The following is a 17,320-nucleotide window of genomic DNA, read 5'->3' as shown; positions in this document are numbered from 1 at the left end:
AATGTGAACCGGCGCTCAGTGTCAGTGTGTTTTAGGTAGGATTAACCACTTAACGTCTAGCGACGTAGACGTACGTCGGCTGATTTTGCGTGGTTGTACCGGGGTGATGCCTCTAGCTAGAGGCATCATCCCGGTACCGTATTTTAGAGCCGGCGATCGGCTTTCCGGCGGTAATGACCGATGTGGCTCGGGAGCCGCTCGATCATTACCCCGGCAAGCGGGAGGGGACATCCCCCCTCCCGCCCCCTTCCGCGGCTTTGCCCGGGTCTCCCAGTGGGACGGGTCTGCGTCCGCTGGCTGGATGGAGTCCCGATTGAAGCCGGAAGCGGCTTTGATCGGGTCTCTGATGACGTAATCCAGAGGCAGCGTTCCATGACTTCACGTCCGGGTTACTCTGCTGCTAAAGGCGGCAGATTCAAAAAGTGGCAGTGGAGGGGTCTAGGGTCTTTTGGACTCCTGAGCCCTCCATAAAGAGTACCTGTCACTGCATATTGCTGTCACAAGGGATGTTTACATTGCTTGTGACAGCAATAAAAGTGATCATATTTTTTTTTTTTTTTTTTAAAAACCTGTGTTAAAATTAAAAAAAATAAAATAAATAGGAAAAAAAATGTAGCCGCCCCATCGCCGCTAGCTCGCGCACGAAAGAAAACGTATATGGAAGTCACGCTGCAAATGAAATCATTTTTCAAAGCACACATGTGAGGTATTGCCTCGATCGCCAGAGCGTGGGCCATAATTTAAAAAAAGAGCTACACTCTAACTCTAAACTTGTAACCGTTAAAAAATTTTAAAGCGTCGCCTATAGAAATTTTTATTGACCGTAGTTTGTCGCCAATTTTAAACCGTAATATGTTGGGTATCTATTTACTCGACGTGACATCATCTTTCACAATATATAAAAAAATGGGCTAACTTTACTGTTTAGTTTTTTTTAAATGCAGTGATATTTCGTAATTTTTCAAAAAAAAACGGCGTTTGAAAGACCGCTGCGCAAATACCGCGTGACAAAAAATATTGCAATGACCGCCATTTTATTCTCCAGAGTCTTTGCTAAAAATATTTATATAATGTTTGGGGGTTTTAAGTATTTTTCTAGCAGAAAATACAGATTTAAACTTGTAAACAAAAAGTGTCAAAAAATATGTGGTAAAGTGGTTAAAAAAAAACAATGCACATGTTTCTGGGCTGTACCACCGGTACAAACAACAAATAACATACACATATGTGGTATCACTGCATTTGTTGGGAGCAGGAGAACTTATTTTGGTTTGTTCTTTGGTGATAGGTTACGATAGTAACAAGAAATATACAGCTAAATTAAAAAAATATATATTTTATTACTATTTGGGGCCAGTTTTCCTTTGATAATAAAACAAAAAGTCAGAAGATATCCGTTATTGTTGCTTTTGGCAGCCAGGGGAATCACTATGTGATCACAAGATCACAATATCAACAAAGCTGGTATTAATGGTTTTCATTCCTAACAGCTGTGTTTCCTGCAGACTGATGCTGTGATTAGCCCACAGCTATCACATGGTACCTGGGCCAATCACAGTACCCTGTGCTATGTGATTAGCTGAAGGCAATCACAGATCACTAGTAATCACAGGTGTCATAATTGCAAACTATTCATGATAGTTGAAAACATTGTTGGTACAATTATCATCATTGTAACAGCAGCCAAAGTGTGAAAAGGAAAATCCCTGATCACCCTCCCAGTGTAGTACAGTGTTACTGTACTGACACTGAACTATATTGATTACCAGATGTAAGAAATATTAAAAAATAATTAAAAAAATGTAACAAATTAAAAAAAATAAAAAATAAAAATAAAAGAAAATGTTAAAAAATGTAATAAAAAATGAATTATGATTTTTTTTTTTTTAAATACTGTCACAAGTCAATATCTCTAATCACTGCCACAACAGTCATATGATGATGCTGTACTGCACTGGTAACAGTATCTTTAAAAAAAAATGTGAACAAAAAAATGATTTCATTTCTTCATTTTCCAAAAAATTGAGACCAAAAATTGCAACATCAAAAATCTGCCATAGCACTTACTAAATGCTTCAGGCTCTGTATTTTCCAAAAAGGGGTCATTTTGGTGGAATTTGTACTGTCCTGGCATTTTAAGGGCCTAAAGAAATGAGATAAGCCATCACTACATCAGGATTGATCAGTTTTCAAATATATGTAACATAGTTTGTAGACTCTATAACTTTATTTTATATTATACATTTATTGGGGTTTCTTTACCAAAGACATGTAGCAAAATAAATTTTGGCCTAAATTTATGAAGAAATTTGATTTTATTGGATATGTTTTAAAAACAGAAAGTAGAAAATATTGGATTTTGTTTGAAAATTTTTGCTCTTTTTTCGTTTATATAGAATTATTTTAAATTTATATAAAAATATAAAAACAATAGTAATTCGTGGTGATCAAAAAACACCAAAAGAAAGTGCTATTTGTGTGAAAAGCACAGTGCTAAATAGCAAAAAATGGTCTGGTTATGAAGGGAGGTCAGGTGGTTAAAAACTTTGCTGCAGATTCCTACCTTTTAGCCTGAAGTAATAGCTGTTTGTTTGTCCGTGTCCATGTGCTAAGTGCATCTGTATGGGTGTGGTTTTATAATTATCAATCAGCTGCTGCATCTGAAGGACTCTAATAAGGAAAGTTGCAGGGTCAGCATCACTTTAGTCGTAATTTCCCTTTGAATATTTCTCACCAAAAATGTAATTTTTGCTGCAGGATATGTTCAAAATCAAATTTGTATCTTAGTGCAGACTTCTGGGAGAATCAGTAAGCCAATCACACAGGCTTAAAATTCGATTTCTGGGGGTGCGTTCTGTACACCATTCCTGTGTACAGAATGCCTCCAGGTAGCCATATTGCATTGCATTTTACAGAAAATTACAGAGCGGCAGATTGAAAAGGAATGGTCATTTTTTTAATAACATTCAATTACAATATGACTTGTGTCCAACTGTATATGCTATATTATTTTTTTCATTTGCTAATTGTTTATTTTTCATGAAGGCGGAGTTACCCTTTAATTACCTTGTGATGTGAAGAGAAAGAGGGATAGATATAAGGAATGAAGTTTTACTGGTGAGCATAGTAAAAAGAAGAATAAGGGAAAAACAAAAAAGGAAAGTCCAAACAGGCATTAAAATTGAAAGCGGGGTGTGTGGGTAGAGCCGAGCCGAGGGGAAATCTGTCCTCTTTGTATTACTGGAACCCACAGGCTGTGTATGAGTCCGGCTGACAGGAAGACCGTATAGGACTCAAAGGGCGAAAGTGCGTCTGCGACTGCAGATCACAGGGCTGCCGTGCCAAGCAAGAAAGGAGAGAGCGGCGCCAGCTTAGTATAGTACAAGTTTATTTAACACTGTTAAAATTGGTGACTCACTGTCCGAGGTTGGGTGAGACCGGTACACAAAGACTGTTAGGGTCATCCATCTTCCTCTTCCAGGATAGTGGTCATAGGAGAAGGTGGTGAGGTTCCAGAGGTATAGCCGAGCCGCTGTGGGGCTGCTAGTTGTCACTGGCCGCGGCGGAGCATGCACAACAGGGCTCCGGCTGCCGACTTCTGATCCCTGATGACATCACTTCCTGGCAGGAGAAAAATAGGAGTTGCACGCGTTCGGAGCATCCGTGCTCCTTCGTCAGGCCCATCGCCTGACGAAGGAGCACGGATGCTCCGAACGCGTGCAAGCCCATCGCCTGACGAAGGAGCACGGATGCTCCGAACGCGTGCAAGCCCATCGCCTGACGAAGGAGCACGGATGCTCCGAACGCGTGCAAGCCCATCGCCTGACGAAGGACCCCTCCCATCCACCCACATTCCTTGTACCACCTTGGGATATTAGAAGAGCGCCATGACACCCCCCACTTTCATGTCCGTGCCAAGCAGCAGGTGTTCCAGTTGGTGAGTTTTGCTGCAAATCTGCTGATTGCCAGGAGAGGACTCTGCTGCTGAGAACCACATGGTTGCTATTAGGGATTGACCGATATATGGGGGGCCGATACGCACTTTCCCCGATATATCGGAATCGGCCCCTGAGGTTACCGATATTTCGGGAAAGTGCATGTACCGGAGTGATGCCTGCAGCCAGAAGCATCACCCCGGTACCGGCGTCCATAGCCAACAGTCGGCTGTCTTGTAATGACAACCGATGCAGCTGAGAAGACGTCCCCCCCCTCCCGCCGCCTTCCTCGGGGACGGGAGACCCAGGCACCCAGCTTGCATGGCCGCCAAAGACCCGATCAAAGCCGCACTCGGCTCTGATCGGGTCTCTATGTAAAAACCCGGAAGTAATGTCATGACTCGGCGCCGGACTTGGCACCAAATTCAAAAAAATTACAGCATTCAAAATAGCCAAACTTGGCGTTTTGAATGCTTTTAAGTGCAGAGAAGGGGTTTGGACCCCCAGATCTATCCACAAGAGTATCTGTAAAAAAATAAATAAAAATAAAACAAAATATTTTTTTTTTAATGTACAAAAATATCGGCAATAAAAAAAACGATATCAGTCGTTCACTAGTTGCTATACTGCATCTAGGGTTGGATGTGCTAAAGAGCCTCCAAAGCCACATGATGCTATTGCTGTAGTATGATGATGTCTGTTTTGTACTGTCGAAAGACTGTGCTACTGTTCCAGAGACTGTAATACTGTTCTAGAGACTGTAATACTGTTCCAGAGACTGTAATACTGTTCTAGAGGCTGTAATACTGTTCTAGAGACTGTGCTTTTGTTCCAGAGTTGCTACTAATCTAAGAATTATTATGGTTCCAGTGGATGCCTTGGAAGTAGTGAGAGCACCTGGAAGTATTTATTTGCTATTGTTGCTGTTTTTGTAATCTCGTTCACGGGGGTGTCCGTGAACGAGCGGCGCGTGCTCGCCCCCTATTGGCTCTCAGGCGAGTGACGTACCCATACTTCACTTTGCCTGCACGGGGCTGACCGCCGCTGTATGTACTTGCGGCAGTCGGCAAGCGGTTAAAGCAGAAATTAAGGCAACACTTTTTCCTGGTGCCTCCATGGCAGCATACCTGTGATAGAGCTCCGCCTCTACTCCGTCTTCAGGACTAGTGAATAGCATAAAAGAAAGACGCCCCCTATTCCCAGCATTCTCCTTTTTTTCCGCATACCTTCTTGACTGGTGAAGAGTAGCAGTATGTCCTTACCTGCTGACCATCTGGCAGCTTCCGCCGGGTTAAGCCTCTCCCGTGCGCAGTCCCTGCTTCTTGGGTCGCTCAAAGCACTGATAAGACTGGGAACCCCTTCTGTGGATCTTGGGGTAAGGCGCAGAGTTTCCTCATAGGAACACATTCTGCCTGCAATGGAACAGTTTTATGATGATTTGACCGCAGGGTTTTGCAGGAGGACCCACTACCTTAAAATAGTTTCTTTTCTCTTGTATTTTTTCCTTCCCCCTTTCCTGTCACAGATAGGTCATATCTTTGCTCTCCCCTTCCTATATTTTCTCTCATTTCCCTTTTCTACTAGGTTCATATAATGATAAGCCCCTTATATGTTTTGTACCGTCCTTTAAAATACCTGTTGTTTGGCTTGTTTGTCCCGCTCCGGGCTCCTGCCTCATCGGCGTGCGGCGTTCTAGGGCTGTGTAGGGTGTGCAGCCTTCGGCCGCTCCGCTCCTCCCCTCCTTATCCTATTCGCTGGCGTTCCAGCGTGGGGAGGCGGGGATTCCGGCGGTCGGGCAGCTAGGGCGTGTGCGCATGCGCGGGCTCGAGTGCGCAGTACGAGCGAAACGCGGGCGGCCATCTTGGTTAAGGGAAACAGGTAGGGCTTTTGCCCACAGTTTCCCTTAACATTCCAATTAATGGAGGAGGAGGGATTTTGAGTTCCCTCCCTCCTCCTATTAGTATTAAAGGAATCATTAGCCTGGTAGTTATCCAGGCTGATGGTTCCTGCATTATTCTATGCAAAAAGCCCCAGGTAAGTTATTGCTCTCTGCAGGGCAATATAGGATTTTATTTATATAAAAAAAAAAAAAAACACTTTATTTATATGGTTAAAAAAAAAAAAAAAAAAAAAAACTTTATTTATATAGTAAAAAAAAAAAAATGTTTTTCTTAAAATTGGTAAAAAAAAAAAAAAGAGGGGTGAGGGAACGGTGCGTATGATAGTATATGTGTGTTTACATGTATGTATGTATGTGTATATATGTGTGTATATATATATATATATATATATATATGTATATGTTTTTTAAAAAAAAAAAAAAAAATGGGGGTATCGCTTTTCTTTACGTTTTTTCTTCCGTTTTTCCCCGGCCCCCTTTTATTGAAGACCCTATGCCCACCCTATTTCTAATCACCTTTTGTTCTCATCGTCTTGCCATCTTTTTGATCTATTCTACCTTTTTCTTTTTAGTCGGTCCTCCCGTAACGCCCTGCAATGAGCCACTCATCCCGTGCACAAGATCCTCACAATAGGTATAGGACCACCTTATCGTGAGTATGTTTAGGTACTAAAAAAGAGTGCATAATTGGCTGACAAGGGTACTTTATTTCAGCCCTACTCATTCTAGAAGATCAGGAAGATCTTCAGGACACCACGAAGATGACAGCCCGGATCGCAGATCCCGCCATAGATCTTCAGAAAGATCAAGATCAAGGCAACGTCGCTCGCCCTCTGCACCACCTCGCTCCTCCAAGAAATGTTGGGCCTGTGGAGCAAGCTGGTTTGCAGAGACTGCTTCCGCGAGTATGCCTCCAATCGGGAAGCAGAAAATATTCAGGTGGTAGATATGCTTAAACAAACGATGAAGGACTCCCTCGCAGAGTTGACAACCCTGATTCCCGCGCAGACAGCCCCTTCTAGGGCGTAAGCGCAAGGCACAGATCCTGATACACCAGGTCCTTCAGGCCTCAACACCTCTCGGCCGTCCTCAGACCCACCGGCCAGAGACGATTCCGCGGATTCACTCTCAGAGGAGTCCTCAGACGAAGCAGTTCCATCAGGCTTCAGTTATACCTTGGTGCAGCCATTCATCCAGGCAATGAAGACAGCCATTGCCTGGGAAGACACAGAGGATCCCCCGGCAAAATCCAAGACTTACTTTCCCTTCCTTAAAAGGAAGCAGGTTTTTTTCCCACTAATGGGTGAGATCAGAGAGATTATAGAGGAAGAATGGAAGAAAACCGATAAGAAGTTTTCTCTGGGCCGCCTCAATAAACTTTACCCACTGGCCGAATCGGATGCACAATCCTTAAACTCTATGCCGGTAGTTGATGCAGCAGTGGCAATCCTTGCCAAGAATGTGACTCTTCCCATGGAGGATTCGACTTCCTTTAGGGATCCTCTAGACCGCAGGATCGATTTGGACCTAAAGAGAAGCTACTTGGCCTCAGGCGCTGCCTGTAAACCGGCCATTGCACTCACATCGGTGTCCAACGCCATCGGAGTCTGGACAGATAATGTGGAGACAGCCTTGCGCCAGGATGTTCCCCGAAAAGACATCATCAAGGCGCTTGAAGAACTCAAGATATCAGCAGACTTTGTCGGAGAAGCCGCAATCGATACAATCCGCTGTTCAGCAAGGTCAATGCTTCACGCAGTGATGGCGAAAAGGGCCCTTTGGTTAAAATCTTGGACGGCGGATCTATCATCCAAACAAAATTGGTGTAGGATACCCTTTGATGGAAAGGCTCTCTTTGGGAAAAGATTGGATGAAGCTATCTCCAGAGTCTCAGGAGGGAAGTCCGGCTTACTCCCCCAGGACAGAAAACCCAAGAGATCCAGAGTGGTTTCTTCAAGATTTCGCCCATCAAGATACAGAGACTACAGGCAGCCAAGACAACAAGGGGAGAACAGAAGACCCTGGAGGGGCACGCAGGCCTCTTTTTTGGGGGCACGCAAAAATAAGACCCTTACAGCTCCCCAAGAATCCACAAAGTCTTTTTAACGCCAGGGGTCTGCAGTCCCTCCCAGTCGGAGCAAGACTGCAACTTTTCTACCCGGTTTGGGCTGCCCGCTGCCAGGACCCTTGGGTCTTGTCCACGATCAAGTTAGGGCATCATTGGGAGTTCTCCCATTCACCACCTCAAGTCTTTCAGAAAACAAGAATCCCAGCTTCTCGGGAAAAAGCTTTGGCACTACTACAATTTCTGACAGAACTTCAGCTCCAGGGAGCAGTTGTTCCAGTCCCATCGGCAGAACACTATACAGGCTTCTATTCCCCGCTCTTTCTGGTCAGAAAAAAGACAGGAGGATAGAGACCTGTGATAGATCTCAAGAAGCTAAACCGTTATATAACACTCGAAAGCTTCAAGATGGAATCACTAAATACAATCATCCAGGTAATCCAGCCAGGAGACTGGATGATATCACTCGACCTCCAGGATGCCTATCTACACATCCCCATCCTTCCATCCTTCCAGAAGTTTCTGAGGTTTACAGTAGGGGGAATACATTTACAATTCAAGGCCCTTCCATTCGGCCTCTGTACCTCACCTCGGGTATTTACCAAGGTTCTGGTAGCTGTTATCGCTCCCCTCCGGGAGAGGGGTTTAAGAGTGTTCCATTATTTGGACGACATCCTTCTCCTTGCAGACAATCCAGTACAGCTAATGTCCCACAGGGAGATTCTTCTTCAGTCCCTGGAAGATTTCGGATGGCTGGTAAATCTGAAGAAGAGTCATCTTTCACCAACACAACAGATGGTTTATCTAGGGGCATTCTTCAATACTCGACAGGGAACGGTATCCTTACCCCCCGAGAAGAGAGACATTGTCATCCAGAGAATGTACAAGGTCATCGAGAGTTCTCATCTGACGGCCTCCCAGTGCCTGAGCCTAGTGGGTACGATGTCATCTTGCATCCCCATGGTGCCATGGGCCCATTGGCATCTACGTTTCTTCCAAACAGGCTTCCTAGCGCAGTGGAAGAAGGAACATCTTTGCCAGAGGATCAAAATAACCTCAGTAATGCGCAGGAGTTTACACTGGTGGACAAAGAGAAAAAACCTCGAGAAGCCTCACTATCTAGGTTCGTTTTCATGGACCATTGTTACGTCAGACGCGAGCGGATACGGTTGGGGCGCCCATTGCGGAGATACAAATCTTCAAGGAAGATGGTCCTGTTCAACCAGGGGAATAGTATCCAATGTGCTGGAGTTGAGAGCGGCCTTCTTAGCCCTAACATCCTTAACACCACTCCTCCAAGGACACAGAGTTCTTCTCAGGATGGACAACAAAGCAGCAGTATCCTACCTACAGAAACAGGGGGGAACACGCAGCAGATCCATCCTGTTGGAGGTCGAACCCATAATGCTCTGGGCGGAGAGGAACCTGATGGATCTGAAAGCGGTCTACCTTCCAGGCAAGCTCAACACCATGGCAGACTCCCTGTCCAGGAATTTTCTGGACAACAACGAATGGTGTCTCCACCCACACATCTTCCTGCAGATCTCCAACCTCTGGTTTCCCCCACAACTGGATATGTTCGCTACCCCGGAGAACTCAAGACTTCCCAGGTTCTTCTCTCGTCTCCCCCACCCTCAGGCGGAGGCGATAGATGCCCTGACGTGCCCTTGGAACTTTTCCATGGCTTATGCCCTTCCTCCACGTCCGTTAATTCTGAAATTCCTCAGGAGACTCCTCAGAGAACCAGTTCAAATCTTAGCAGTTCTTCCGTTCTGGCCGAAGAGACCATGGTTCCCTCTGGCAGTGCAACTCAGTCTGGGACCTCCTGTCAAGATTCCTCCCTTTCCAGATCTGCTCTCTCAGAGGGGTCTATGCCACCCAGACCCGCAGAGGCTGGACCTTCGTGTGTAGAGGCTGAAAGGAGGAGGTTTCAATCTTTAGGATGTACTCCCGGAGTCATTTCTACACTCTTGAAGGCTAAAAAACCCTCTACAAATGCACTCTATTCCAGAATTTGGAATAAATTTCTGGCATTTGCAACAGAACAAGATTTCAACCCAAACAGTCCCTCATCCTCCAATTTACTATCCTTTCTTCAATCAGGATTGGATTTGGGGTTAGGTCTAAGCTCTCTAAAAGTACAGGTTGCAGCGATCTCGGCAGCAACCAATATAAGATGGGCGTTAGATCCTTTGGTGATCACTTTCTTTAAAGGGGTTCGAAGAATTCGCCCCCCCCCACTAGACACCCTTTTCCTCAGTGGGATCTTTCTTTAATTTTGGAAGTTCTATCCGGAACCCCCTTTGCCCCTGTGGAGCAAGCATCCTTGTGGAATGTGACTCTACAAACGGTATTTCTTGTAGCCATCACCTCTGGAAAACGAGTTTCTGAACTGCATGCCTTAGGGATAGGCGAAGAGCATATCACCTTTTTCCCTGATAGAGTTGAGCTTCATCCATTACGAAGCTTCATCCCCAAGGTATCGTCCTCAAGCCATCTTCTCGAACCATGGGCACTACCTGTTCTGTTGGATCCAGAGTCAAACACGCATCATAACCTGGACATCTCCAGAGTTATTCGGGCCTACTTAACAGCAACAGAATCTTTCAGATCTTCAGAAAGGTTGTTCATTGTTCCCTACGGAAAGAACAGAGGCAAGGAAGCTACCAGCAGGACTCTGTCATCTTGGATAATCAAGCTAATCCAAAAGGTCTACAAAATCAAGGGCTTGGATCCTCCTTCTCGAGCAGAAAATATTCAGGTGGTAGATATGCTTAAACAAACGATGAAGGACTCCCTCGCAGAGTTGACAACCCTGATTCCCGCGCAGACAGCCCCTTCTAGGGCGTAAGCGCAAGGCACAGATCCTGATACACCAGGTCCTTCAGGCCTCAACACCTCTCGGCCGTCCTCAGACCCACCGGCCAGAGACGATTCCGCGGATTCACTCTCAGAGGAGTCCTCAGACGAAGCAGTTCCATCAGGCTTCAGTTATACCTTGGTGCAGCCATTCATCCAGGCAATGAAGACAGCCATTGCCTGGGAAGACACAGAGGATCCCCCGGCAAAATCCAAGACTTACTTTCCCTTCCTTAAAAGGAAGCAGGTTTTTTTCCCACTAATGGGTGAGATCAGAGAGATTATAGAGGAAGAATGGAAGAAAACCGATAAGAAGTTTTCTCTGGGCCGCCTCAATAAACTTTACCCACTGGCCGAATCGGATGCACAATCCTTAAACTCTATGCCGGTAGTTGATGCAGCAGTGGCAATCCTTGCCAAGAATGTGACTCTTCCCATGGAGGATTCGACTTCCTTTAGGGATCCTCTAGACCGCAGGATCGATTTGGACCTAAAGAGAAGCTACTTGGCCTCAGGCGCTGCCTGTAAACCGGCCATTGCACTCACATCGGTGTCCAACGCCATCGGAGTCTGGACAGATAATGTGGAGACAGCCTTGCGCCAGGATGTTCCCCGAAAAGACATCATCAAGGCGCTTGAAGAACTCAAGATATCAGCAGACTTTGTCGGAGAAGCCGCAATCGATACAATCCGCTGTTCAGCAAGGTCAATGCTTCACGCAGTGATGGCGAAAAGGGCCCTTTGGTTAAAATCTTGGACGGCGGATCTATCATCCAAACAAAATTGGTGTAGGATACCCTTTGATGGAAAGGCTCTCTTTGGGAAAAGATTGGATGAAGCTATCTCCAGAGTCTCAGGAGGGAAGTCCGGCTTACTCCCCCAGGACAGAAAACCCAAGAGATCCAGAGTGGTTTCTTCAAGATTTCGCCCATCAAGATACAGAGACTACAGGCAGCCAAGACAACAAGGGGAGAACAGAAGACCCTGGAGGGGCACGCAGGCCTCTTTTTTGGGGGCACGCAAAAATAAGACCCTTACAGCTCCCCAAGAATCCACAAAGTCTTTTTAACGCCAGGGGTCTGCAGTCCCTCCCAGTCGGAGCAAGACTGCAACTTTTCTACCCGGTTTGGGCTGCCCGCTGCCAGGACCCTTGGGTCTTGTCCACGATCAAGTTAGGGCATCATTGGGAGTTCTCCCATTCACCACCTCAAGTCTTTCAGAAAACAAGAATCCCAGCTTCTCGGGAAAAAGCTTTGGCACTACTACAATTTCTGACAGAACTTCAGCTCCAGGGAGCAGTTGTTCCAGTCCCATCGGCAGAACACTATACAGGCTTCTATTCCCCGCTCTTTCTGGTCAGAAAAAAGACAGGAGGATAGAGACCTGTGATAGATCTCAAGAAGCTAAACCGTTATATAACACTCGAAAGCTTCAAGATGGAATCACTAAATACAATCATCCAGGTAATCCAGCCAGGAGACTGGATGATATCACTCGACCTCCAGGATGCCTATCTACACATCCCCATCCTTCCATCCTTCCAGAAGTTTCTGAGGTTTACAGTAGGGGGAATACATTTACAATTCAAGGCCCTTCCATTCGGCCTCTGTACCTCACCTCGGGTATTTACCAAGGTTCTGGTAGCTGTTATCGCTCCCCTCCGGGAGAGGGGTTTAAGAGTGTTCCATTATTTGGACGACATCCTTCTCCTTGCAGACAATCCAGTACAGCTAATGTCCCACAGGGAGATTCTTCTTCAGTCCCTGGAAGATTTCGGATGGCTGGTAAATCTGAAGAAGAGTCATCTTTCACCAACACAACAGATGGTTTATCTAGGGGCATTCTTCAATACTCGACAGGGAACGGTATCCTTACCCCCCGAGAAGAGAGACATTGTCATCCAGAGAATGTACAAGGTCATCGAGAGTTCTCATCTGACGGCCTCCCAGTGCCTGAGCCTAGTGGGTACGATGTCATCTTGCATCCCCATGGTGCCATGGGCCCATTGGCATCTACGTTTCTTCCAAACAGGCTTCCTAGCGCAGTGGAAGAAGGAACATCTTTGCCAGAGGATCAAAATAACCTCAGTAATGCGCAGGAGTTTACACTGGTGGACAAAGAGAAAAAACCTCGAGAAGCCTCACTATCTAGGTTCGTTTTCATGGACCATTGTTACGTCAGACGCGAGCGGATACGGTTGGGGCGCCCATTGCGGAGATACAAATCTTCAAGGAAGATGGTCCTGTTCAACCAGGGGAATAGTATCCAATGTGCTGGAGTTGAGAGCGGCCTTCTTAGCCCTAACATCCTTAACACCACTCCTCCAAGGACACAGAGTTCTTCTCAGGATGGACAACAAAGCAGCAGTATCCTACCTACAGAAACAGGGGGGAACACGCAGCAGATCCCTCCTGTTGGAGGTCGAACCCATAATGCTCTGGGCGGAGAGGAACCTGATGGATCTGAAAGCGGTCTACCTTCCAGGCAAGCTCAACACCATGGCAGACTCCCTGTCCAGGAATTTTCTGGACAACAACGAATGGTGTCTCCACCCACACATCTTCCTGCAGATCTCCAACCTCTGGTTTCCCCCACAACTGGATATGTTCGCTACCCCGGAGAACTCAAGACTTCCCAGGTTCTTCTCTCGTCTCCCCCACCCTCAGGCGGAGGCGATAGATGCCCTGACGTGCCCTTGGAACTTTTCCATGGCTTATGCCCTTCCTCCACGTCCGTTAATTCTGAAATTCCTCAGGAGACTCCTCAGAGAACCAGTTCAAATCTTAGCAGTTCTTCCGTTCTGGCCGAAGAGACCATGGTTCCCTCTGGCAGTGCAACTCAGTCTGGGACCTCCTGTCAAGATTCCTCCCTTTCCAGATCTGCTCTCTCAGAGGGGTCTATGCCACCCAGACCCGCAGAGGCTGGACCTTCGTGTGTAGAGGCTGAAAGGAGGAGGTTTCAATCTTTAGGATGTACTCCCGGAGTCATTTCTACACTCTTGAAGGCTAAAAAACCCTCTACAAATGCACTCTATTCCAGAATTTGGAATAAATTTCTGGCATTTGCAACAGAACAAGATTTCAACCCAAACAGTCCCTCATCCTCCAATTTACTATCCTTTCTTCAATCAGGATTGGATTTGGGGTTAGGTCTAAGCTCTCTAAAAGTACAGGTTGCAGCGATCTCGGCAGCAACCAATATAAGATGGGCGTTAGATCCTTTGGTGATCACTTTCTTTAAAGGGGTTCGAAGAATTCGCCCCCCCCCCCCACTAGACACCCTTTTCCTCAGTGGGATCTTTCTTTAATTTTGGAAGTTCTATCCGGAACCCCCTTTGCCCCTGTGGAGCAAGCATCCTTGTGGAATGTGACTCTACAAACGGTATTTCTTGTAGCCATCACCTCTGGAAAACGAGTTTCTGAACTGCATGCCTTAGGGATAGGCGAAGAGCATATCACCTTTTTCCCTGATAGAGTTGAGCTTCATCCATTACGAAGCTTCATCCCCAAGGTATCGTCCTCAAGCCATCTTCTCGAACCATGGGCACTACCTGTTCTGTTGGATCCAGAGTCAAACACGCATCATAACCTGGACATCTCCAGAGTTATTCGGGCCTACTTAACAGCAACAGAATCTTTCAGATCTTCAGAAAGGTTGTTCATTGTTCCCTACGGAAAGAACAGAGGCAAGGAAGCTACCAGCAGGACTCTGTCATCTTGGATAATCAAGCTAATCCAAAAGGTCTACAAAATCAAGGGCTTGGATCCTCCTTCTCGAGTGAGGGCTCATTCTACCAGGGCAGTTTCAGCTTCTTGGGCGGCGAGGGCTAATGTGTCTTTGGAGACGGTTTGCAGGGCCGCCTCATGGTCTTCTCAACACACGTTCTTCAGACACTACCGTATCGACCCTGGGTCACTCACAACCGTTGAGTTTGGAAGAAGAGCAATTCAATCAGCAATGTCTTTTTCCAATTAAAAAATTTACTTATTTGGCATTACCCACCCTTGTTATGCTAGTTATTTATCACAGGTATGCTGCCATGGAGGCACCAGGAAAATGGAAAATTGTATCATACTTACCGTAATTTTCCTTTCCTGGTGCCTATCCATGGCAGCATACGCTCCCTCCCTCTGTATTCTATATTACAGGAGAATGCTGGGAATAGGGGGCGTCTTTCTTTTATGCTATTCACTAGTCCTGAAGACGGAGTAGAGGCGGAGCTCTATCACAGGTATGCTGCCATGGACAGGCACCAGGAAAGGAAAATTACGGTAAGTATGATACAATTTTCCATTTTTTTTAGTGAAGAGGGATTAGAACACCTGTCAGGATTCTATTGCTGTCTGTGCCCTCGTTAGGGTGATTTATCCTCTCTGTTATGCCCCGTACACACGTGCAGATTATCTGCAGACTTTTGTCTGCAGACTTACCTTTTCTATGTAGTGCAAGGGCCTGCCGGATTGCATACAAATTGAAAGTGTTTAGGTTTGACCTCATATTATATGGTTTTGGTAAGTCTGCAGACAAAAGTCTGCAGATAATCTGCACGTGTGTATGGGGCATTAGTTCTGTTTACCACTATCAATGATAGAGAAAGTAAAAGAAAAATTTTAAATTTTGGGTTGTCCCCAAAACAGGACTATAAGAACATATTTTCCGATAGGGACTTTAGTTCTGGTGACAACTAGAGGTTCCCTCACTTTAGAAGGATTTTCATTCTCTTCCTGTTTTGACTATAGGAGAGTAAGTGAAGGGAAATCTGCTCAATGGGACACAGATGGCAAAAATAAACCTTAGAGGCTTATAACCTTCCTTTGTCTGTCCAAAATAAAAAATAAATAAATAAATACATTTCATTTAGGTAAGTTCACCTTTAAAAAATAAATAAATAAATGCACATGAGTTTGCAGGTTGCATGATTTTTTTTTTTTTTACAGGAGCCTAAAAAGCAATGCACCCACGATCAGCAGATCACAGGTGCAATGGAACTCCTGCATATTCCTCCAGCTTTGTGCCTATACTGTACCTCTGTACAGGCTTTCAGTTACAAAGCTGGATGAAGAATAAATGTATGAGCGTGCTGAACAGTGCACTCACAGTTCATTAAAACTACAAGTCCATCTGCCACAGTGGAGCATGGGACTTGCAGTTTTTTCATTCACAGATCATGAATACATGACCAGGCTGTGCTGGTGCAGCTCTGCATGGCCGCGTCATTTTAGAAATGTGACAGTGGGTATGGGAAGAGGGACCCCCCCCCCCCCCACTCCCTGTCACAATGGAAGGAGGGGTGAGGGGGGCCTTCTAAACATGTTACATGTTACACTCTAACATGCTATAATTTAAGGCAATACAGTATATTATGGGCCATACACACTATAAGATTTTCTGAAGACTTTTTCCTTCAGATTTACCTTTTCTATGTAGTGCAAGGGCCTGCCAGATTACATACAAATTGAAAGTGTTTAGGTTTGACCTCATATTATATGGTTTTGGTAAATCTAAAGGAAAAAGTCTTCAGAAAATCTTATAGTGTGTATGGCCCATTAGTTAGGTCGGCTTAGTGGAAGGTAAAATGCAGCGCAGGTCGCAATATAAAAATTGGCCACTTGATGGTGGTACAGTGACATTGTTTTCCTCATTGTCCATGTACTGATACCGTATTCCAAAACTCAGTCATATATATACTGTATATATATATATATATATATATATATAAAACTGCCCTGTGACTCTTTCAGGAGCTGGAATTCTGATCACAAAAAAACGCTGAACGTTTAACGCTGAACGCATAAACTCTAGGCACGTTTAGGAGCTTCAGCATTTATTTACTTCAATGGCCAGAGTAAATTAAAATTCTGGCCAATGAAATAAATAAAAGCCCAAACTCTGTTAAACTCACCTAAACTGTTTTAAAAAAATTTAGCTTGAGTTTATAACGCTGATTTTTTCCTGTCAAGTTAAACAGCGTTTACAAGAAATCAGTGTGCATGAGTCCTGAGGAAAATGGTACTTAGATTGTTTTTTCAATTAAAATAATTACAGTGCTATCATCCGCATACAAAAATAGAAGGGACCGCCCTATAGCAGTTTTACTGCTACAGGGCGACCGCTATGCATCATATCATGTATATAAACGTGATCTTGCACTTCCACCTGCAGAGGGCGCGCCGCTTCTGTTGTGAATATTCAAAGCAGAAGGATGCTGGGCACACGATGCCTGCCCACTGATTGTCAGTAAACAATACAGAATGGGTATCTTCTGTAAACAAGGCAGATTGTCTTTCTGACAGGGGAAGGGATGCATTTGTTGTTCCTGCAAAGCAGTGACTAAAATCCATCTCTTCCCCTAGTAAATGCAGCACACATAGCAAACAAAAACACTGGCTAGGCACACAGTTAACCCTTTGATCGCCCTAGATGTTTAACCCCTTCCCAGCCAGTGTCATTAGTAGTACAGTGAAAGTGCATATTTTTAGCACTGATCACTGTATTCGTGTCACTGGTTCCCGCAAAGTGTCAGTTAGTGTCCGAGTGTCTGCTGCATGATCACAGTCCCGC

General features: G+C 45.3%; 1 protein-coding gene across 1 annotated transcript; it reads left to right on the top strand.

The window, feature by feature from the left end:
- Window positions 1-7,035: 7,035 nt before the first annotated feature.
- On the top strand, window positions 7,036-7,941 carry LOC309554645 (lamina-associated polypeptide 2, isoforms alpha/zeta-like; the record flags this gene model as incomplete). Its single annotated transcript, XM_082256364.1, has 1 exon — window positions 7,036-7,941. The coding sequence occupies one exon, from the start codon at window positions 7,036-7,038 to the stop codon at window positions 7,939-7,941; it is 906 nt and encodes a 301-aa protein (XP_082112490.1).
- Between the last annotated feature and the right edge of the window lie 9,379 nt (window positions 7,942-17,320).

The sequence above is a fragment of the Pelophylax lessonae genome (assembly GCF_965119305.1).
Source record: "Pelophylax lessonae genome assembly, chromosome: 4".
Taxonomy (NCBI): Eukaryota; Metazoa; Chordata; class Amphibia; order Anura; family Ranidae; genus Pelophylax; species Pelophylax lessonae.
The sequence above is the reverse complement of the archived record's forward strand: the minus strand, read 5'-3'. Positions and strand labels throughout refer to the sequence as shown.